This window comes from Micropterus salmoides, unplaced genomic scaffold (assembly GCF_014851395.1).
Source record: "Micropterus salmoides isolate LMB-PRFRI ecotype aquatic unplaced genomic scaffold, ASM1485139v1 Ms_hic_scaffold_11, whole genome shotgun sequence".
NCBI classification, from domain to species: domain Eukaryota; kingdom Metazoa; phylum Chordata; class Actinopteri; order Centrarchiformes; family Centrarchidae; genus Micropterus; species Micropterus salmoides.
Genome location: NW_024040152.1, coordinates 27,678,188 through 27,703,459, shown reverse-complemented (window position 1 = coordinate 27,703,459; position 25,272 = coordinate 27,678,188). Strand labels below are relative to the sequence as shown.

The 25,272-nt window shown below is 40.8% G+C and overlaps 1 protein-coding gene across 5 annotated transcripts in view; it reads left to right on the top strand.

Moving 5' to 3' along the window:
* Window positions 1–25,272, top strand: part of plecb (plectin b) — a 145,121-nt gene that overhangs the window by 45,636 nt on the left and 74,213 nt on the right. The window contains exon 1 of one of the 5 annotated variants that reach the window (XM_038712071.1): window positions 6,383–6,641. The exons of 3 other annotated variants lie outside the window; for them this stretch is intronic. In XM_038712071.1, the coding sequence (XP_038567999.1) occupies window positions 6,584–6,641 (58 nt within the window). In that variant the 5' untranslated portion in view covers window positions 6,383–6,583. Of the gene's footprint in view, window positions 1–6,382; window positions 6,642–16,378; window positions 16,533–25,272 lie in introns of those variants that run through there. One more of the 5 variants, XM_038712079.1, reaches the window with a different exon arrangement.

The window sequence follows — 25,272 nt, the reverse complement described above, 5'->3', positions numbered from 1 at the left end:
AAGACAGTGTTTCCAGCCTTATGTTAGCATCCAGCTTACTGGTCCCTGAAGGTTTCTTCCTCCCCCTGGGAGAGGTGTGTCTGATGAAAGGAAGTTCCATTTATTAAGTATGCATTAGTAAGTGTACTATCCATAATTGATGAATTTTCCTCTGTCAGTGTTCATCTACTCTAACATGTATCAGTGCAGCATTTACTTTTCATTATTGTTAATGATCTTTTTTCACTGTACGTTTTAGTACAGTAAGGGTCATACTCCATGTGCTGGTTGAGCTTATTTTGGATTTTACAGAGTAAGCACAGCCCCTAGTGGATCAGTGTCCTCATAACAACAGAAAAAAGCAGAGGAATGGACTTTTAAGGAAAACCTCATGAGATAAAAAGCTGGGAAATAAGATAAGAAACAGATGATTACTATATTTAATTTCATAGCAAGTACTTTTGAAGTCAGTTTTATTAATTTAAGTGTGGAGTGGCCTTCTCTCTCAGTAGCTGATGGTTAAGTCTAAATAAAGCTGAAATGACAGCATCTCTCCAATGATGGTCTTGGTCTAGCTCCAACCAACTGAAAAAAGCTGATGAGTCAGAGCGTGGGTGGGGGACCTTTGGGGGCCCAGCTTGCTCACTGTCCACTGCAGAAATCTTTAACTCACCCTCTTCTTCTACCTTCCTCAAATAGGATGTGACTTGGAGCGGAACCTTCCAGCGTCCGCCTCTGTGTTGTAATTTATCCAAATCTCAAATTGGGGGGCTCTTTATAGGGAGTGACCTCACACAACTTGAAGGCCCCCATGGGACCTGGTCTTAGGTCTTCAAGGGTGGAGCATGGGAGGAAACCTGCAGGGGTCATTTGCTCCATGGCGTGTCAACTCCCAGAATTCCTCCCCATTCTTGCATTTATCCGTATGGTAGGAAAACTAGCTCCCTTTTGAGATTTTAACAGCTGCATGATGTTTGCCTGTCAACATAGCTGCATCTTTTTTCAGCTTTTTATAGGCCTACACACACAACACAAAACATCATAAAGTCTGCTGTCTGCTACAGTAATTCTTTCCCTTCACATACACCCCATGCCTGATTAGGCTGTGATCTGTTGTATTCAGTCCATTGGCTTAACTATTTTATTACTGGCTAACACAGAGGCTGTCTCTCTCAGTGGCGAGGCCGGTCTGCTGCTGACTGCGGCTCAGGGCTCTAAGCCGGTACATTGGGCCGGAGATTTGAGTGGCTGGGTGACCTCAGACAGAAAGAATGTTTTGTCTGGATGTCCACAGCAGGGCTACCAGTTAGATGTAGACAGAGCAGATGGGCTGAGAGCCAGCAGGACTATGAAACACTGCTTAGTGATGAGTATCAAAAAGTGGATTTAGGATAGTAGTTTTGTGCAGAACAATAATACCTTTAACAGAATGAACAGACGAAATTGTACCATTGGAAAGTATCAAAGCCTTCAGCAGGCCGTCTTTTTTCAGTTTGTACCCTTTCACACACAGTCTCTCCTGCTTTTGTTGCCAAGAAACACAAGGCATGCAAGCAGTTGTTTACAGTGATCAGATGTGAATTTTCAACAGGGTAGCAAACCGGGCTAGTAAGCTCGAGACTATGGTAGCGACTTCAATTTTATGTTACAGTTGTACATGTGCTTTAACTTTTTGAAGCGTTTCATATAGTAAAATCCTGCTGCTGTTGCTAACTCTTTAACACAACAGAAACATCAAGCTCCATTTATCTGGGTGAAATGGAGGAGTGAGGTGAAGATGAATGAAGAAGAATTATCAATGCTCTATCTTACCAATGTATGAGGTTTCTGACTATTGCACTGGAAAGGCACCCAAGAGGGCAATTTTTTTCCAACATGGGGGCACCAGAGCTCCTAGACTTGAGCGCTATAATTTTTTTCATACCTTCATAGCTTCTTGAAATTACACCAGGGTATCTGGTATTTGATAGAAGTCATTATAGCATGTATGACACTGTCTAGCCTACTGTGCTGTGTGTTTAATATGCAATTAGACTACTTATCTAAGTCTTGCTAGGTTTAAATACTTAGGCCCACAGAATAATGATGAATAATAATAATGAATAGATGGGAAAGGGGTCTTTTTTTTACTAATCCTTTAACATTATCCCCACCACTTACAGTTACCACTGAGCCGATCCTCTTTGTGTGCTTAGTGAATGTGCGACTGATCGAGAAAGAGCAAGCAGCAGAGAGTGACAGTGAATGCGGTGGAGCAGTGAAGTTGTCAGTTTAGCAGCAAATGTACAGTGAATAATGGCTGCAGCTTGTCAAGACCAAAGAAAAGATCCTGTGTGTGTGTGTGTGTGTGTGTGTGTGTGTGTGTGTGGTTTTCAAAATGCTGGGGAAGTTTAGGTTGGGTTATATTATCGGCAAGTTCACACAACATCACCCGCCTACGGGCATACACTACAATAGACCAGCCCAATACAGTGCATGTGTGTGTGCACTAGATACAAACAAAACGGGGAACCACTCTTAAAAACATTGCTTCATAGTTCTACTAGTGGTCAAACAACTTTGGTGACATGATAACAGGACAGCCGCTTTTTTCTTTCCTGTTAGTTTTCACATTTCAGTAAATTGTGGAATGCGAGCCTAGTATTTTTATAATGTCAAATAACTCCAACAACCACACACACACACACACACACACACTTGTTTTCTCGGTCTGTTTCTATGAAACTGCTGAAAAAGGTAAGAAAGGACAGACAGGATTCTAGCAGGAGAAGTAATCTAGCCGGCTTTGACTGTTAGTAAGAGTTTGAAGGAAGATTCCCATAGCAAGCCTCAACAAACCTCAGCAATTTACAGGATGGCCGTCTGCTAATGAACTCGTGTAGATTGCTGCTATAAGTCTGCGCTGGGTTTACATGCTGCACAGAAGCAAATGGCTCCAGCTCAGCCTGGGCTAGCATGACAAAAACTCATAACACTCATTCCTCCCAAGATCCACTTATGAAATGCAGCTCATGGCTGATAGATTCCCTGTAACCTTGAGCAGCTGAAGAGTTAGTGTTTGAAATTGAAAACTGTGTTGCAGTATGTAACCATATGACTATGTGCAGGCCAGTGGTTTGTTTTACGTTTCTGTAAAACATTCTAAAGGATAACAGTGCAGTGTCTGCACAATCCAAATGTCAAGCTCTGGGTACATGTGGAATAGGAATTTAAGAAATGTCGCCATGTTAGAATTAGGTAGTTTAGTGTTGCTTTAGACAATGACAACATTTATCAATATCTTCTTCAGGCCTTTGACAAATGTGTATGTAATAAATCTGCAACACATACAGTCTGCAACCAAACCTCCCTCTGGCTCTGCCTCAGACACAGCTTACTTAGAAGTCCCACTATTAGATTTCCTTTCTTCTCTTTAGCCGAGGAATTTACTCCTGCAATTAGAGGCATTATCTGTGATTGATTGTCTAGCTGCAGGCAATGTATTAACGTGAATGGTGTTGGCAAATCTTCTACGGCACAACAGAATCGGTTAATTACTAAACAAATAAACATGAGTCATGGCAAATAAAGCACACACAGCTTACCAGCTGTTGAATGTGGGAGCATCACTTGGCGGTGTAGATGTAAGCCACACACCTGCGTTCGCTGATTATCGTCATCCGAAAAAATACCTACTGTTTTTCATATATTTAAATCACTTTTAGTCACATTTTAGTCATTTAATTAATGTGTACACATACTGTAGATAAAACGTAAGACAGTTCAGTTAGTGGACATCTGGGTGAAGATTTAGGTGGTTTGCAGCCCACATTAAGACGCATGGAGGTTGCTGAGTAAGACTGCATTGAAACATTATTTTATATGTCCATTTGTTCACATAGTCATTTAGTCCAGATTTTCATCATAGTTTTAGTTTTCATAGGTTTTTCTTACTTTTAAAATTATTTTTGTTGATGTAACATAATGCACACAATGAATGATTTAGCCATTTCGGCTTACCTGAGAAACACAGAAGACAAAACAACTAATTAAAAATTATCATTCTATGTTGAAAGTACGTGAATTGTCTATTGTTAATAACTAATTACATATAAACTTCCTTGCTCGTGTTGTTTGGCCGACCTTCATGGAACACGTCACAGTGACAAGAGTCGAGCATAGAAAGAGAGAGACATGCAAAGATCCAGAGGGCTACTGATGTCGGCCAAAGCAAGAACACAAACACTTAAACACACAGCTGGGTCCATCTTTAAGTTTGCATGCTGTGTGTGTGTGTCATTCTCAAGAAGTACTCAGAGACGCCTGCCACAACCACTTCCACAAGCCGCACACTTCAAAACACTCTAAAAAACACACACATGATTGAATTCTCCTTGACTGTGCAGAACAGCTAGACTTCCATTTTCCTTGCTGCCAAAAATGTGTCAGCCATTTCCACCAGACGTCCTTTATTATGTACAAGAGGCCGTGTGAGAGCTGAATGAAATAATAGCTCTGCAACAAGGCCGTCTACTGTCTGAGTTGAGACGTAGGCTTACTGAGTATTAGAGGGTGGATTGATTCGCCATAATTTATTTGATTAGATTTTGATTTAGTACATTTTAATCCACTTCCTGTGGTGTTTGCTACTGGGTACAACAAGCAGGGGTTCCATGGTGACGATGGGGGTGATCAGTGGTGATCAGTGTTGGTGCTTACAATGCAAGTCAGCTGTCCAGTCTGTACAAAGGAAGTGGATTACTGACTGAGGATAGTTTTGGATTTGAATCAGGCACAGATTGTTTGTTGACAGAGCCAAGTGTGTCTCTCAGTGGAGTTCCATGCTCACATCAATAGCTTTTCAGCGGGTTTTAGGAAATAATAAATGCTTTCAGTACATTGCATTTGGGGTCTAGTAACCACAGCAGATTTGTGATTTGGCCAGCAAACGACATATAACATGATGTTGTCCCAGGGATTCTTTTCTGAGGAAATTTTGATCATCATTTGATGTGGTTCTACATTTTCTCACTGAGCACAATACATTGGCAGACTGCTCCAATGTATGAACAACATCACTTTTTGTTGTGACTATATTCCCCATGGCCAAGCAGTCTTATGGGAACCTTAGGTTGAGGAAGCACTGCATTCTAATATACATTGTTAGCATACCTGCAGATATGAAATTGTACAGCCAGTTATCATTCCACTTCCTTTGGTCCAGGATTTTATCACAATAGGCAAACCACAGCAGTATTTATAGGGGTAAGGTACTTTAGAATTTTTATCAGTTCTTTATTGAGTGAGCATGTCTGAAATGCCTGTGGTTGCAACTTTTTAAATTGAAACTGCTGCCCCTGCTTGTTTCCACAGTTGTTTTTGAAGATTTGTTTTCCCAATTCCCAATTTTCTATAAATCCAGGGGCTAAAATAGCTTGTAAAAAAACTGGTTTGAGGTCCCTTGCTAAAGTGGGTGTGCACTTTGGGAGACCATGAAAAGTATAAATCAGTTAATGCAGATTTAAAAATGAAATTTAAATTTTTTTTTTTAATCAATATTCATACTTACAGTTAAACACATGTTAGCATTACATACTTTAACAGTAATACCATAACAATGTTTGTGCTTTATATTGTAATTAATTAGCTTTTTAATACGTTGTAATTGTCTGTACCCAATCTTTTAATTATAATCTGATGTTACCCAAGATGCAAACCGCAGTATCTGTTTCACTGTGCTTGCACCAGTTTCTGTCACAGAAAAGCCCTTGCTGCTTACAGTAATGTGGTAAGATGCTCACAACTGGCGAATGTGTAATTACCGCTAAGCTCGTTTGGTTAGGAATTAGAGATAGTTAGATAGTTATATCTCTTCATGTGTTTTTGGTTGGTCTGTGTAAGCAGCAGGCTCATCCTGGGAATCAATGCATGGATCTGGGTGTGGCGCTGGGATTCTGTTTCACTGCATGAACACACACACACACACACACACACACACACACACACACACACACACACACACACACACACACACACACACACACACACACACACACTACAGTATCTACAATATCAGAACTTGCTCCCACCTTCTACGCATCTGCATCCTCTGCAGATGTCTTCCTAATGACATCCTCATCAAGTGGAGTGATTGATAGGTAATCTACTCTATATCCTGATTGGCTGGTTTGTGACAAAGCAGGTAGCTGTTTGACATAGTGATTGGCTGTGTTTGTGGTACAGTGACTGACTGAAAAGGCCAGTTTTAGGACAAAGGGGATGTGGAAGAAGAAGGGGAGGGGACAAGGGAGGAGCTTTGCACTATGCAGATGCCTGTACACACAACATGTTTGTGTGCGTGTGTGTGCACATGGTGTATTTACAGGAACCAAAACAGAGAGGTGTCCCATTCAGCCGACCTGCAGTGGCAGGAGACAGGAGGAAAGTGACCAAAGAGAGACAGAAAAGACAAAACACTTCAGATACAGGATTCTACTCACCCAAGGCGTCGATTCTGTCACCACTACAGCTAAACAGGGACAAGGCAAAACCATTGAAGCTTCAGCATCAGCATTTACAGCATTCATTGTCTTCATTCTTCACAAGAACAGTCCCAAATACTACTATGGCTGTGACTATGGACAAACCCAGGTCTATCCAAAATGAGATCACTTCTCTCAAAGGTATTTCAATATTCTGATTTTAATCTTCAGTATCAAAGATGTGGGTGCTTGACTGTGCATAATGTGGGATTGACATGAAATTAACAGGCCGACCTGAAAAGAATGAAGGGGACATTTTGTGTTTTGTGTTGTTGTGTCTCTATAGGAAGGCAGACAGGGAGGGGTGCCTGCCACAGGCATTGTTCAAAAACCAGCGGAAGCTCAGAATATCCCCCAGCTCAGACACTTTTAACTCAGCCTTCACACTTATATTGCAAACTGAAAACCACAATTTCGGTGATGACTGAGGATAAAAGTAGACAATGAGCCCATTGCCTGTGTTAGACTACCTTTGTGTTCTTGACACAGAAAAGTGTGTCAAGAGTGTATCCCAGCCTGTGTAAACAGACAGATACTGAAGGAGTAAAGCATGCTGGCATTTGAGTGATGTGACATACTCTCAGACCTCACATTTACAATGCAAACCCCCAATGCAAATGTGAACATCATCTTGCGCCACGTAAAATTAGGAGTGAAATTGTGCTTATCGAATAACCAGCTCTGCTAACACTGATCCGTAGCATTGTGTCAGCGTGTGTGTTAAAGGCAAGCACAGATGTAGCACAAGTCTTGAGTAGAAAGAATGACTGACAACGTAGATGTTTGCATTAGTTGTTCTCATTTGTATCTGCACGTTCCTATAGTTACGTCTTCCTATAGTTATGCACACGTTGCCCCAGTTCCTGTTCTCTAACAGGAGAATGCTAAGAAGCTCTACTATAACTGCTTTGATACACTAAAGATGAGGAAGGTGATGACCAAGAAGAGAAGATAGAGCTGATGATAAGGGCAGTGTTAGTTGAGGTTCATAGGTGAAACCTGTATGAGCTGATCGGCATACTGCTTGGCAGCAGTCATATGTACATAACTTGATTACGTAAGCAGGCAAGCGGGCAAAGCATGTTTATTTGTGCAGAGCACTATACAATGTATCAAAGCGCTTTGCTAGCTTTTCAGCAACAGCTCCCAAGTGAGCCCAAAGTTCCCGATAAAGACATGAAAACATTTCCCAAAAGCCCTAAGCATCTAAGGCAAAACAACAACAGCTCAGGAGCAGCCAGTTTAAACTGAAACGTTGCCTTCTTGGACAGCCAGTTGTGCACTAGGAGCTGTGGGTGACAGAATGAATTAATTACACGGCGCTAGAAGAAGCCAGACAGTATTTATGATGAAAACGTCAGAAATGATTGCATTAAGCAAGCTTCTTGGGCCTCTGGTTCATCAGTGTCCCGGAATAAATCTTTACGTAATTACAGCTGTGTCACTGTCTGACACTTTGGTTCTTTCTGTAGACGGTGTGTGTGAGTCTTCACACAGTCACACTAATAGGAAGCTATTTATTGGATCTCACCAGGGTGCAAAAGTTGGACCTTGAGTGCCTCAGTGTTTGATGCTCATACATCAGATCTTTTAATCTGCAGCCTCAAGATGCTGGGAACATAGTGTGATATCGCAGAAAACAGGCCTCTTCATGTGTAGTATCATTAGATAATACACAGAGGCAAGTGCAGGGTATGATTCCAGGAAGCTGCCAGATGCGCAGTGTGCGTAATTAATGTGATCTCTCTAGTAGCCTTTCTATCTCTCTGTCTCTGCTTGCCTGTGTCTCATCCTCTGATCGATTTTAGTCTCGGTAGCACTTCCTGTGAGGAGATTCCCAGCCATATAAAATCCCTGTGGCCTTTCCCTGTAAAACCTCATGATAGATATCCACAGACAGCTACCGCAGGCTTTAGAACTATTGCATCCTGCTGTCACCCTGCACCCGCTCTGCGGCATATGTAGTTTAACAGCTGGCTTATGTAGAGGCGAGGACAAATGAATCTGTATCTCCGTTCTGTCATGGGTAGTGGAGTTGATGTATTATTTCTTTCTGAAAGAGTCTAATCTTGCAAGCGTAGGTGATGAATTGAATTCCATAATGCATGTGATTATGTAACCTCAAGGTCGAGGTAAGCTATGTGCTTGAGGAATACATTAAACCCAAATGTGTTTAAGGGGCGAGAAAGTTTTGAACAAACTGCTTATATCACTGTGATGATTTTCCTTCTTTTTTTTAGCCCATTTAACCATTCGTCCTTTGAGAAGTGCAACACAGTAAAGTGTGGAACAGGGTGAGGCCCCTATATGCGTGCTACCTCCTCTCACTATTGTCTTTTATTATGCAGGAAATGTTCTTGGGATTGTAAATGTGTTTTGTATTGCATTCCAGCTTGTTTGCGGGGGGCAAAAAAGGATATTAAGCCACACTTCTGTTTGAACATTTGTGTACCAGCCTGCTAAAACACTGCAAAGTAAGCTCTTCATATTTGTTCTGAGATGAAATGTTTACTATGCTTCTGTTTTAAGCAACTGACTGAAAATTACATTATACTGAAAAATATATTATCTTTAAAATCTCTTCATCTGGTTTGCTCTTTGAGTCCCTATGCTCGATCACGTACACAGCACACACACACACATATATGCACAGTCATTCAGCATACTGAATAGCGTACACACACTCAGAGGGAATTCCCTGACCTGTGTGTTGGTATTCTGGGAGTTATTACTTACAAAGACCCTCTTGCCTTCCTTCCTGTCTCATTTCCACTGGTTCTGTGCCACAGCCAAAGAATTTCAGCCACTGACCTTCCTGTGACAGACCCATTTCCGGCTTGAAGAGCACACTTACGTTGACTTTGTTTCCTTCTGTCATACTTTGCTATACCTCTGTCTCCTGATCAGAACAATCTGTGGCAAAGGTGGCATTCTGTACTGTTTGTCATGTCTGATGTGAGGTAAGGTAAAAGAGGGTAGGTGCAGTAGGTAGCACGGGACTTTGTGCAAGTAAGTTTCATGTGATGAGCAAGAGTCATTGGGAAGTTTTTCAGCCTTCCTCTGGTTGTTTACCTCAGACCTTTGTTCTTCAAGATTTGTCACATCATCCTGAAATAACTGCATATGTTTCTCTGTACTTCATGCCTCCCTTTTAACCACAAGGGAAAAGATGTATGAAATTTGGTCAGGAACGTAGTACACACGGTGTCATCAGTTGTCTTTTAGGATATGATTTTCCCATAATTACATCTTGTGTCAGCATTTACAGGCCTGAGTGAACTCCCCTTGTAGAGACTATCTGTGTTGCCTTAATGGTGCATTCATGTGAACAGTGCCAGTAACAAACTGGCTGCTCACATTATCAACAGTTTGCTGATTACAGAGAACACAGATGGCTTTCAGGACAGTTTCAGGCCTGTGTTCGCTGTCAGACATGAGGAGGCGCCACAGCATGGGATAATGATGAATACATACTCATTTGACAACAGAGTGAGAGGTAGCCCGTCCTCTGTGCGTGTGTTTACCTTGCATTGTGGTGTGACCAGTGAGTGTATATGTGCGTGAGGGAGACAAGCAGAGACATGTGCACAATGTTTGCGTCAGTGTCTGGTGTGCGCATACCTGCCCGTTTATCTGTGTGTTTGTCTGCCTGTGTGTCTTGTGAATGTCCTGAATTTTGTTAATGCTACAGTGTTATTTTCCATCTATTCATCACCCAGATGGGGGATGGTTGTAGTATTGGGTGAAGTATTTTATCCTAAAAGTATTAAAGGGGGACATGAATGTCTGAACCAAATTTCATGGCAATAAATTCAATAGTTACTGAGATCTTTCAGTCTGGACCAAAGTGGTGGATGGACACGCAGGGTTCGAGATTAATGGCGTCCCGGGAAGATAGAAAATGTGTTTGGGACGAACAGAAATATTCTTTGGGATGCCTCTGGGACAAAAGTGACTTTTGTATGGGTTTATAGATTTCTCAGAGGAAGACCATTTACAGTGAAAGTTACTCTCTCCAGCACTGGCATAAAAACATAAACACTAAGGAAATGTGGACCACTGCGCTCCTAATTATGGTTCATGGCCAAAAAAGGTAAAATGTAACACATGTTAAGCTAGCATATTACAAGTCTACAACAACTGTTCACTATTTGGAGTATAGTGCTCTTACTGTCTCTCTCTTTACTAGCAATTGTTTCTTGTAAGAGCTGTTATTTTGGATCCTTGTCTCACGTCTTGGATCTTGCTGAAGAAACAGTGGACAAAGAAATTAAGGAAATGTTGCAAGAGGCTTTTGAAAACTCAAGTTGTAGCTGCTTTTATGCAGACTGTCAATAATAATGTCCTGCTGTGCAGCCAGGCTCCTTTGCAGTGGTGATGAAGTACTTGTTAAATCTGAAATAATTCAGATTATTTATTTGTTGATTATCTTGTGTATTAAAAAATCATAATCTGCAAAGTAACTAAATTAACTAAAGCTTTAAAATAATTGTAGAAGTAGAAGAATAAAGTAGCATAAAATGGAAATACTCAAGTAAAGTACCTCAGAGTACAGTAAGAGTACTTCAGTAAATACACTTTACACAGTTCTTTTCTTCTTTATTAAGACTTTGATTCCACAGTTAATTATTTGTTTAAACACTTCCACCGCTGCTCATTTTTGTTGAAATGGATATGTTTGCTTGTTCAGTAGTACAGTAACAGCCTGGATGAAATCAATGTAATCCCACTTGGCTGCAGTTCTAAAGTAAGACATGATGTTCCTCTGGCCACAAACATTTAGTCTTTGGTCAGAGACAGCCAGCTGCCAAAAAAGGCAACAAACTGACAAAAGCTGCCTGTGAGAGGAATGGAATGAGGCTCATGTTAATTAAACCTTGGATGGGGATAAGATAAGAATTGGGGGAAGTTAATGATTTTCTACAGTTTGGCAAAGATGTGCTGCTTTTATGACTGACTTAACGAAATGATCAGCAGCAGGCCCCTGCAGTGTGAAGTCATTATACAGGCTGGGTGTGTGCTTTTCTCCAATGTGCATCCATGCTATTGTTTGACTTTCCCACGGTTGGCTGTTAACTGAGACTGAGGACTGAACAGCAGCTTCTTAAACTAGACATTAGTTCAGACAGGAAGTGACTCATATCTATTTATTTATTTGAAGAAAATGATGCATGATCAAAAAATGCCTCCATGTAAGATAGGCACCATTTCTGACCACAAGCAAATGACTCATAGTTAAAGACTGCACGCTGATTGGCAGCTCCCAACAACTTAATTCACTGATTATCAAATCCAAGAAAGTTGAATGCCCTTGTGAATAAAGATCTTCCTGAGTGGATGACAAAGTTCCTAAAATTGTGAACACAGAGACAAGTATTGAGCAGTTAAGACAGCTGGCGAGGAAACTGATATTTGTATATATAGACATTTGTTGTGTGTTCTGTCACATTTCAAATGAAGTATTTTCCCAGTTTTTGGTCATGGTGATGATTTTTAGCCCTTACTTAGATGTAGACCTACATTGATGTAATAATACTTCTTCTCTGAAACGCAATCAAGGACCAACAACGAAATCCAAAATATCTCTTTTAAATTCTGATCAATTTGATTGAAAATATCTTGGATTGTTTGCCAGCTACAAACTCAGCAACAATAATGCGTATAGGTCACAATGATTCATAGAATTTACATATTAGCATTCATCCAATCCAATATTCACTCCCCTTTCAGCTCTGTTTTTGGACTCTACCAACTCCTGAGGAAAATATCTGCCTCTTTAGCCGCTAAATGCTCCACCATGTTCACTAGTTGGTCTCTAAGTTTGTCTGTTTGATATTTAGTGCTGGGCAGGTCACGTACAGTTGATTTGGCTGAGCTTTTTCCACAGAAAACAGCTCCTGCATGCTGTACCTCTTCAACATCTCCTACCCCACCAAACACTAAAAACAAGCTACAGTAATGGAGTTGAGCAGAAGGACGGAGGTTTTAGCACCCCTGCTCTGCTGCCATTAATAGAGCAGGAAATGTGTTCTCTTAGAGCTTAACAGATAGTCTGACCTAGTAGATATTTACAAGTCAACAGAGAGAATACAACATTCAGAACAGGCACAGGAGCAAAGTCTGAATTATATCAAACTGTGTTTAGTTGGCTCCTGTGTGGTCTGATCTGTGTGGTCTATTTTAGAAGATGGGGCAGGACAATGGATTGTGTGAGTCTTGTTATTGTTGACTTGTGGAATAGCTCTTCCATCCTTTCCTCCCATTTTTCATTGTAATTAACCACATGGGAATTGCGTCAAATTCCTCGGCTGTTTATTACGTGTCACACTTTCTCCAGCATCTTACAGCTGTGGTACCACAGCCCTATGTCCTGAATATTCCTTTCCTGTATACAGTACATTCTCACATATTATATTGCATGGAAAACTTACACACTGTTATTCTTACTTGTGTTTGCCACATGCTCTTACATCTGGTTTCACACCCTTGTCCACAATCCTTTAAGCAACACAATTCAGGACATTCCTGTGACATAGTTATCCCTGCATCCCTGCTAGGAAATGCATCATGGGTAGTTTCCCCTCTCTGTTGTTGAGCTATATTTGGTGATAGTGAGACCCCGGGGAAAGACCTTACAGTATAGTTAGGCTGATTCAGAGCACCACTGCTGTGTTTTCACTTAGTGTCTCCCTCATCATTGCCTGCAGTCCTGCCTGCACTTCCTCATAATGACAGCTTTTGCTCAAGATTTGAAAGTTGTGTGTTAGCTTGTAGCTTTGGATCCTGAGTGAGGATGCCATTAGAGTTGATGGTGTGGATAACTGTTTTTTAAGAATCGTGGTTTCAAATAGGTCTGGGCAATCTGACGTAGATTGTTGTACATTGAGATTGTGATCTAAGGTGTCCACAATCCGCTTTTGAGGCGAATCAAACAGATCGCAATATTCAATATCCTCGTAATGTTGATGTAGCCAACTAGATTTCTATGCTGACTGGACAAATCCATGTGGCTCTTGCCTGAGTGACGTATATTGTAAACAAAGCAATTGACTTGTGAGTACTTAAATTTTATTTTATGATTATGTCATCTTTTGGCTTCTGTTTACAATTTAAAATAAAACTCATTAATCACCATTCTGAAAGCTCTGTATGTAGTATATTTAATGCTGTATTGTATTTAATGGTGCAAATGGAGAAATTTGTAGGCTAGTTCAAGTCTGGCTATAGCCTCCAGGGCAAAAAAAGATTTTGGTCATGGATATTGATTGCATTTAAATAGCTTGTGTATATTATTATAATATTATTTTTTGGCCAGATCACCCAGCCCTAGTATCAAGTGTAACCGGCTGCTCCCGAGAACTTACCGCACGGTTCTGACCCAAACCGGCGACCTTGGGTACTGGAGGCGGACACGCTGACACGGAGGCTAAAACCCATAGGACACTAGCGTTGGTCACCAGTGCGTCTCATAAGGTGTCGGGGAGTGAGGTTTACTCGCTGCATAGCCTCACTGTGCACAGAATCAGTACAGAACCTCTGAGCCAAGTGCTAAGGAAGTGCAATGCTGTATAGTATAGGCCATCTGCCTCGACCGGTTGGGGGTGAAGGAGAGAGAGAGAGAGAGAGAGGGAGAGAGGGCAAGAGAGGAACAGAGAGAAAAAGAGAGGGATGGAAGGAGAGAGAGGGGAGGGAGGCAACCTACATAATATACACACAGAGGTACAGACAGTAAAGGTGATGTTGCTATGGACTAAATGAAAAATGGTATAGATATGTATAGTAGTGTTAATGATAACAATCATAATGTTAATGATTATAATAACAATAATAACAATAGGACTAATAACAATAGTTGTTGTAGCAGAGGGTATCGAGCAGGAACACGGGGGCAGCAGGTGACCCGCAGCCACAGATCCAGACTCCACAGCTCCAGAGCCAGAAACACCTGCAGGAAGTGATAGGAGGAGAGAGGAGAGGGACGGGAAAGCACAAGACTAAACACTTCATTGACAAACAGTTGCGTATTTACACTTCCAGCAGACACACATCAACAGTAGAATTAATTTGGAGTGTTGTTTCCGGTGAGCTGACAGATGCAATTCTAAAATTGGTGGCAATTATCATGGAAATGATCAAGTATCAGACGACACCATAGACTCCAAGATGGTAAAATCCCTAGTCTTAGGCTAACAGGCCACACATACAAGATGCAGAATGGTACAATGTGCTGTAGCTGTGCTGCACTGTTGATTTCCCTGAAGGAGCAGGACTCAGCACTCAACAAATTAACTTTTTGCTTTCAGTTGAGGATTAGTGGTTCTGATCAGACTCAGAAGACTCACGAACAAAGAAGAGCTTCATCATCTTAAGAATGAACTTTTCACGTCCTATTAATGTAGAAATATTACATAAAAGGTACTAGGAGAGGGAATAGATACTTCACCTCATTGACACCCACAAAACTTGCCATTCTTCATTTTTAATAATGTCATTATTGTGATCAAAATGCCATGGAAGTCACTTGTTACTGAAGCTTTATCCTTGGGCTTTCCTACAGTTCTCTCCCCTGGGAATCTCCAGGTTGGGCTAATGTGTGTGGTGCTATGCTGCAGTTTAAGAATAAGTGTTAATCATTAACCCTGTGCACAGAACATGTTCAGTTAAAAGCCTGCTTGACGAGACGAGTTACACCACATTGCCATACTACAGCTGCTATTTACACTTTTGATTTAACACGTTGGGCTTTTAGTGGCTGTAATGCATCCACCTGCACCAGCTTTCACATCGGAGGCCTGGTGAATTTTAGTAGACCTAGTTAGGTGGCCTGATTGCATACATATACTAAATATAACTTTGACACTCTTTCACCACACTGACACACAAGCTCTTTTTACTGTGTATTACACAATGAATTTAGACTTGTTCCTGCTGACACAAAGCCATGTCACTGAGATGACAGTATGTGGCACTGGTCCAGTACATTTTAATGCTGCATTCCCCTGTGTCAGTGTAATCTGCAGTGCTGCTGTCTCTTTGATCAGAAAAGACTTCTCCGTCTGCCTGAGTGTCACACAGTCTTTTTTCTCTGCATTTCTGCAGAGCAAAAAACTTCTGACATGCCATCACAATACATTAGATCAGTGGTTCTTAAAATTGAGGGGCGGAGAGCGGAGAGCAATCTCAGAGTGGTCGTGGATGTTGAGCGGACCTGTGAGAGAGTGCATGAATATGATTCTTGTGGTGACATAAACAAACAAATGTGCTCTGATGCTAGCAAGGCTATTTTGCTATCCTGAATCTTGTTCATTTCAATAGCGTGTATTAATGATTGATAAAAATAAAATCCACTTTTGATGTAGTGAGGGGGCATAAGATTTTTTGGCTAAACTTTCTAAATGGGGGTGTGACAGAAAAAAAAGTTTGAGAACCAATGCATTAGATGGTGAAAATGTCTCATGTCCCACAAAACCTTACATGTAGCCTCATGAATACCCTAATGCGACTGTAATTACTGAATAAAACATCTCTTCTATTATTCCAGGAGTAACCCAGAGTGCTTGTGCCAGATTTAATTTTATCCTTTCACTTATGTTCTTTGTTCCCTTTTCAACTTTACATCTTTGTTTGCCTTTGTTGCTGCTCTGAAATTTTAGCTCTTTATCAAACACCACACACACACACACACACACACACTCACACTCACACTCACACTCACACTCACACACTCACACATACACATTCACAGTGGTATTATTACAGAGGGCGGCTCTGACCTGTGAAGGGGGGGGCGGGTGCGGTGGGGGAGCTTTCATTTTCTTGATCTACACAGTGTGACGTGTTTGAAATACAGAGCGGAGAAAGAACAAAGATAGTGAGAGAAAGATCAAAGATCCGGAGAGATCAAAAAGGTGGGAGGGAATTAGTTTGAAGGAAAGCTGTTTAGGGAAAGTCGCTGCAGTAACTATTGAATTTCCAAAGTTCTTTGGATTTTGCTATAAATGTTCAGCATGGAGTCCCTATACTCGAGCAAAGGTAAGCCACGCTGTTGTGTATACTGTAAGTGAACAGAACTGCAGCTGAAAGGAGAGAAAGGAGACAGGTAACGAAGCCAGGAGGTAAAGTGATACAGGTGGAGAGCAGACAGAGAGAATATCTTGGCTGTGGGTGGGACAGCGCATGGGTCAGACTATAAAGCAGCCCCAAACACATAACAGTTGTCTGCCTGAATCCGTGATTACCTCCAGGGTTAGACAGTGTGAGGATACACAGAACACCATGAGACGATAGGAATTTGTCAGTTGTCTGATTTTGCTATACCACTGACGGGAAGCTATCCCTAAAGGGTTTGTGGTTGTATTGCACCAGGTAATGTTGCTGATCAATAAACTATACTGCCTTAGGTCAACACTGGATTAACAGGATTTTGGCTATGTGGTGCAGTACCTTAAATTCTCAGTATCATAGCATAAAATGACACATAATGCTATAGATTTTATACACATACAGAAGCAAAAATACATGGATTGAGAATATCAATATTTCATCATTTGTAGCCACTTAACGTGCTCTAGCTGGTGTCTTTCCAGTCAGATCGGTATTTATATGGTTGCAAATGCAACTTTGTCAGAATACAAGGAGTAAAAAAAGTTAGCATCCATTACAACATCATCAGTTGAGAGAGCATAGTGGAATGTCATAGTGTTACAGTAAATTATCCAGCAGCTGTGATATTATGCAACTATGCAACGATGCTCGTATTGTGTGTGCATCTTAAAGTGATACATATCAGTGTTCTGCTATTCTACCTGGTGTAACAGTGAAACATTTTAATTGTTATATTTTAGTATAATTGGTGCTATCAATTATATTAATAATCTGCCACAAATTAAAGGCGGTAATTGTAACTAAACCCACTGTATTGCCATTTTAAAGCACATATACTGATGTGGTTGCAGGGGGCTCACTAGACAGACTGACTGATTGTATTGCTAAGAGTTAGGGCCATGTAGGCTTTGGGGTACCACTGCCTCACCTGGGGTGTTACAGAAGTGCATATTGTGAAAATGAGAAATCCTTAGAGCATTATGTTGTGTGATGTGCTTTTAGTTTTTTGCAGTTGGTGGCATGGGCCAACAGGCTGAACAGACAAAAATAAGAGCACCAAGTACATAAAATATCTGTATAAATCATTACTTTAATCATTTACTCACTGTTTGACTGATCAGGGGTCTTCTGTAAGTACAGTGCTTAAACAGCACAGACATAACTATATGTAAACAATGCACTACCACTTGTTATTTCTATGTACTGGCAGATAAGGTTCAGCATTAACCTCTGATCTCATAATGCTGCATCAAAGATGGATTAAACCTTTCAGGGTGTAACTCGGCAGTGAATGGATGCTGACTGTGGCCGTGTAGTCCTACAGAGATTTACTGTCTTGCCTTCACTAGTGGCTCCCTAATTTGCCAGTTAATGTCCCTGTTTCAGCAGCCGGAGCAGTATATTACCCTCTGTGTGCTCTGCTGAGTGTGATGTGTCTGTGCTGCTGACTCGGAGTCCAGAGCCCACAGAGAAGGGATTTTTCTCTCACTCAACTGAGGGAAAAGTTCCCACTGAGCTTCCATCAGGCCGCAGCACAATTCAAAGACCTCCTACAGAGTGAGAAGAAGTAGTGTACTGTGTGGTTCTGTCTGAGTATTTGGCTGGTGGCGGTCTGTCTGTCTGGCAGTGGCCAGTGTTCCCAACACTGCCGCAGTACAGAGAAAAGGCCAAGAGCAGATTTCTGGGGCTGCATTCACTGGTGGGAATGTGTGTTAGGTTGTTGTTGGTAAGTGGTAGAGTGCATTCTCCACCCCCTAGTGGGGAGCCAAAGAGTCTATAGCAGTGGTATCAAAACAAGAGTTATGGACACCAAAGTGTCTCCATTACTGCATAATCTCACTCACATATTTACTCTTCTTTGATATAGCCTCTGAAAAGTGAAATTAGAATCAGAATAATAGTTTAAAATATGTTCATTTCTATGAATGACTAACTATCCCTTAGGCACTAGCTGGATGCGATTCTGTGGTGAATATATGGGAAGGAGTCCATCTCTTAATAAAACAATGCTTCCTTGGGGCATGATGTTGTCGTTGATACGCACATTTTTAATATGTCCCTCTTCGGCAGCAGACTGCCCATCCAGGAAATGACCATGGGATGTTCCATTGAATCGGACTGCTATTTCGGGATGCTTCCTCTCATGTCCTTAATATACTGTATATTTGATGAGTTCACCACAAAAAACATCTGTCAGCAGTTGTTAACACATGTCAGTTATCACTGGTGTGACGCAGGACAGCTTTGTACTTTGCGGCAACGAATGGCAGGCGAGCATTCAAGTAAACTTTTGATAATTTGTTAACAAGAAATGATGTGACATGATGTCAGTATGTCCAATCTGGAGATGTTAAAGAGCCATTGTTAGTGTCCAGCTTTCCCCCGGTTGACGCCTTCCTCACTGCTTTTTGTTTGTCTTCACTTTGATTTGTCACTTCCTGCGCACCAACTTCCTGCTATAAACACTGCTTGACAGAATTGAATGTCATCATATACCATGCATTTATGGTGTGTCATATTAATTCGAATGGGACTAGATGAGTAGTCAATTTATTGATTAATTAATCGACAGACGATTTATTTGCAGATATTCTGAATTTTGATTGTTTTGTTTTTTCAATCAAAAATACCAAAAATCTGTGTCTCCAGCTTCTTGAGTGTGGTGGTTTCCTAGTCTTCTTTGATGATGATACATATTTTCAGGATCTGTTGGTTGAACAAGTAATCTGAAGATATCCCATTGGGCTCTGGGAAATATATATACATATATATATATGTATATATATAATATATTATTATTTCTCCTGTTAGTCTCCTGTTGAGACAGGAGGTAGTTGGATTCATATTTATTGGGGTGTAAAGCCCTAAAAGAAGACATACATAACTATTTAATATCAGTGTGAAGCATTTGTCAATGTGGAACAAAATTTTGGCTATGTAAATCCATAAAAGCTTAAACCTGCCCTCTTAAATGTTCATTTCCTCACCATAACATTCATATCATGTAAAATATTTGCCATAAACACTTAAGCAGTGACAGTCAGCTGTTGAAAGCCATACAAAAAGTTAGACAGGTCCTTTTTTAGAGTGGGATATTTCCCGGATCACCAATGTCATAAGGCGATGATACAACACAGTGTTGGTTACACTTAAGAAACACTAGTAGGCCTGATGGTTGGTAGCCAGTATTTATGTGTAACTAACATACACAGGAAACTGCACTGGTGCTTATGTGGGACATGTCTCACACAGTAGCGGGGCGATGTGGGTGGTAAGTGTTGGGGGCAGGGTGGAATGACCCCAGTGTGAAGGACAGCTGTAAAGTTTGAGCCTTCCATCTGAAATAGTTGCCTCACTGAGAACGTTTGGAACATTTTTAGGCCAACAGTTTGAGCCTATTTTTCTGGAACTCGTTTACTGTGTTGAAACTTGGAGTTTTTTCTTAGTATTGTAGTATTGTGATGTATTTTCTTACTGAGCATTGTTAAAAATGTGTATCTTGTTGATGATATTATAATGAAAAGCAAAGATGGCAATTTACAATGGAATTTATTTAGATACCATACACCAGATCATGTGGTGTATATACCAGTGCTGTATGTGGCTAGCCTGTGCTTGATAAACTATGACTCTGACCAAATACTTATGATGCCTTACAGGTTATCAATCATTGTATCAGTTTGTCCAAATTTGATATGAATTATTTTAAACACTGTAAAAAAGTATGGAAGACTAAGTAGCAAGGAATTTGAAGTAGTTTAGAACATGATGAGTGATACTCCTCCCAGTAGCAATTCTTAGTACATTTGCTGTTATGCTCAGCAACACCAAACCTGCTTTGGTTCTATTTGTCCAGTAGATGGGGGTATTAGCCAGTTAACTTGTGTTTGCCTGTAGGACATGTTGTCTTGCTAAATCCTCCGTGCAACAGGATTTACAAGGTCAAGATCTCCTCTTTCTTTTGTGCAAAAATCCCCTTAACGGAGATAAACTTAACTTGAAGGTTCCAGCATGATATTGAATTTGTAACTCAGGTCTTTGTTGAACAGCTATTAAAACCAGATTGTGGAGAAAAAATGCACCCCTTTGAGTGAGGTGTCAGAGGCCGTAGCCATTTTTGCCACGCTCTGCTAATGCAACACACTTGGAAGCTCAGTTTCTGTTGATAACAGTTCAACTTATGTGTGTATAAGAGATGTAGTGGAGTATATTCATTAAATTAAGCCATCTTTATATTTTACACACTGTTTTGAGTGTTGTATAGTGTAGCTTATATTTGTACCACAGCTCTGACTATACTAATACTTTGTCTCTGTCTGTTTTTCAGGTGAGTGTCGTTTCACTGTTGTTGGGAGGATGATCCAGAACATCTGAACCAATAAGTACTCTCTAAGTATTTTTGTTTATGACTGACAAGTAGATACTCATGATGTTTGTTCCTTGGCTGACTTGAATCAGGTTTCTTCTGTATTTGTCTGATACATGAATGGAGGCCTGTATGTCTTATGGGGTTAGTAGAGAATAGATGGACTTTCAATGTCACAACTGTGCTGATTAACTTGTAGTAAATGTTTGAGCTTGAAAGGAAACCCATATCACATTTGTCTTAATGACGTGGCTGCATTGCTAGTTTAGTGATAGATATTCTGTATTGCACACTCAACACACTTACAAACCCACTTATAGAAAGGTCTTATCTTGTAAGAGTCGCGGTTCTCATGAATCGGAAGGGTTGGGTCAAGACCTGCCCTTACAGGCCATCATTTTCCTTTGAAGTACATCTGGAATGTTTTACTACCAGTATGATAAACCAGTGGAGGAGCTAAAACACCTGGGTGTAGCCTGGCCCTCTTTTTGGAGCAGGTCACTTCACTCTTTTGCTTTAAGTTGTAGTAGAGTCATTGAGACTCTGTTGAGGGTCTGCTTGTTCCTACATCTGCCGTACAAATGTTGTTGAGATGAAAATGTGGGTGTGTGATTGAAGGGTTGGGTAGGGGCAAACAATGCTAGTTCAGTTACTTTGGAATTTACTCATAAAACAAAAATGCCAAGAACGTGTGTGTGTGTGTGTGTGTGTGTGTGTGTGTGTGTGCGTGCGTGCGTGTAGTCGGCCAGTGTCAATACAGTAGCAAACTTGTCTTCCCAAATATCAGGACTTCTCATTGTAGGTGTTTATACAAAGGGTGACCGTGTGGGAGTACAGATATCTCCCTGCCCTTGCTTTTGCATGAGCTCCAGTGCACACTGGTTCACATTTCATCACCTGAGGGTGAGTAATTGCTCTTGCCGGGACCTGGTCACGCCTTACTTGGGTGCTCTGGCAGCTTTACAATGCGAGGTAGATCATTAAAGGTGTTCCAACTGGTTTTCTTTTCCCTTCAATGAACACACTCCTATCAAACTTATTTGATACTCTATTATATCTAATCCCCCTGCAGTATTCGTGCTTCAGGGAAAAAGAAAGAAAGAGTGTACTGTTCATGCAATATTCTGCTATGCAACAGTATACATGTTTAACACAACTTTTATCAGTACATTTATTGATGGATTCGTCACAGTAAACTCTTTAAAAGCTCATAGTGTGGTTTTGTTTCTAAGACTGTACCATGAGAGGAGGTTGCAAAAACACAAGGCAGTTTTTAGAATGGTCAGCGGAGTAACCTAATCAGCTGTTGGCTGTAGTTACTCTGCTGTTTTGTCCCCACGTGGGCTACACATCCTCAAGGGCAAACTGCTAATATGCTCTAGCTATTACCATTGCTTGTTGTTTTAGGCCATTTTTGTGCCAACTGGTGGTAAATGACTCCACTGTATTGTTCAGTGTTGGAGCAGCTCCAGCTCACTGGTTTTTATTACAGTTTGGAAAGGGAAGCTGCCCATTGTTTGGACTCTTATTCTTTCTTTATGGCAGGAGTTTTCGTTGTAGGTGTCACAGTGGAAAAACAGGATGTGGAGCCATTCCAGCCATGTTGATAAGAACAACCGAAGAGGAAAGCCAAATGCCATCTCCTGCAGCAGTGAGGCCACTTGAATTGTGGGTGGCGTTGATGTGACTCAGTCCATAAATATCCTGCATTAAATAAGATTAGCTGAGTTATACTATAACTTTATAACAAGCTAAGTGAAATGGAAACTCAGTGGTGTTGCTTTGTGTAGGTGTTTATCATTGCTTCCAGTGTATTGTACTTTGAACCATGCAACAGTTATCACCTGATATTTTATTAATCCAGCAGCAGTACAGCTCTGGGTGTGGTGTATTATTTCTCTTGGACCTTTTACCAGTCTCACAGACAATGCTGTGTGAAAAAACACAGTGGGCATTCTTAGCACTAAATAATGCATATTAATTAACTCTTGTATCTCACGCCACCCACTGGGTGAAGAGCTGTACTTGCAGAATCAATTTTTGCTTGTTATGTAAGTAATGTATGTAAGTAGAGAGAGAGTCACAAGCACAAAATTATATACAGTATCATGCCGTATAAGGTATTTTTGTGACAGGGGTACCAGGCTGTGAGATACATTGTTTTTGTCACATCGTTGCATGAAAGGACACGTTGGCTACATTTTGAAGCATTTCTTCTTCTTCAGTAATTATACTCTACTGCAGAGGGGCTATGATTCAGACAGCCAGAGCATTCCTGAAGTTCATGAATTACACAACTGAAAAAAAAGAGCAAAGAAAAAAAAAACCCTGCACAGTGAATGTGTTCGCCACTTGAGTTAAGTGTTATTTCTGCAGATGGATTGTTAGTCACATTCATGTCTCTCTCCAGTCCTTCATTACCTGTATGTTATGTGGCCGGGGCGGTTCTCTTACCTCACCTCTCAGCGCTGGAATGACAGGATTTCAGGAAGTGAAAGCTTGCTTTTCTTTGCATCAGATAAAAAACACTTCAGACTCCACAAGGGTGCTTTGAGGAAGAATCTTGAAATTTTATTGCAAATACTATCTTTCAGAGCTACTGTACAGTCAAAAGAGCAGCAGCATGAATTTAAAATGTCCCATTGTCCCTTACCACCAAGGCTGCTCGTTCCTACATGATGGAGTTACGAGAGCCCTCTTGTGGGTGATTCAGCTCAGTGAGGCCAGCTAATGAAAGTTACAGAGATAATAATGATGGTGAGTCACTGCTGTCTGAAACTTGTCTAAAAGTTGTGGGAGAAAAAGGCCTTTTCTCTCCTCAGCGGCAAACACACTAAGTAAGTTTACTGCAAGTCTTTCTTTTGTGAAAGGAGCAGCTCCTGCCCTCATTTTTTTCTCTCCGCTCTGAGGAAAGAATGTAACTGATTCATTCTCTCCAGATGGAGGGGTTTTATGGGAGGTGAGGATAATAAATCACCTTGTGTGTGTGTGTGTGTGTGTGTGTGTGTGTGTGTGTGTGTGTGTGTGCATTATGTTTGTCTGTGCTTTATTATAGGCTGATCATCAGTGTGCCTATCTAAAAATACAGCTCGGCCTCTTCAGGTTACAATGCAAATCCGCATATTGTGGTATCCATTCAGGAAGGCCAGAGCCCAGATCCTGTGTCAGGTTTTGTTGTTTGATAGCTGGTTGCCCTTGGCAGCAGAAGCAGCAAGCCCATGTTCCCTAGGACCTCAACCGTAGACAGCACATGGCATTTGCCTAATCTGTGGGTAGCTTTGCTACAGCAACAAAGCTCTGCGTGGCCACACCCATGTGTGATTTTCAGACGCTGAGTCATCATGCAAATGTTCGAAAAAATGTTTTTTTTTTCTAATATGTGACTTTGTTCTATTGTTTGTAACATGTTTTCATAATCACTCAAATATTTCCTCTATAGGTTCTTTTTCATACAAACACAGAGGAATGAATGAGCCTGCCCACTCATTACATTAGTCTCTCTCTTTTTGTGGCACAAACAGGCTGGTCCCTGTTGGCATTGCCAGACCTGTTGCTCCCTTCAGCCATTTTATACCCTCCTCACCAACCACACCGGAGCTCCATTTTGTGAGGATCAACTCCCATTTAAACTGGTACTTACTTACTAGGATAGGTTCACAATATTCAAGTTTGTCTTCATAAAATATTCACATGTCCATATGTACACAGAAAGATGTTTATGGTCTGTGTAATAATTCCTGACAATGAAAGTGCCATTCCGATGTAAGAGGTAGGGGATATAATCCACAGTCATCATTCTGTGCAAAGATGCAATTTTAAGAAGCTTGTATGAGTTAGCCAAATAAAATCGGTAGCAGTCTTTTAGTAGAATATTTCTCTTTCTGTTTCCTTATAGTTGTAACACAAAGAGGGAATTTAGTACTAAAAGAGAGAACCACTTGATTTGTCTTAAAGCAGACTCCCTCTTATTAGCTTCAGCCGAACTTGCTGTATGCATTTTTACACAAAATGAGGAACTCTTTCAATGTACATATGGTCACATAAATATTGTTTTAAGAAAGACTTGAAAAATGTCCTATCCTTTAAGACATTTGTGGTGTGGTGTGTGAACAAATTATTCAATGTGAAACACCCTCACTTGATTATCTTGTCATGTGCAGTCTGTCAAGAAGGGTTCATTGTGGAATTTTGACATAACCATCAAAATGTATTGAAAGGATGATTATATTTTGACAGGTTCAGCATCCCACTATTTAGTCTGAACAAAGTGCTGCATGTGTATGTGAATTCAGCTCAGTCTTA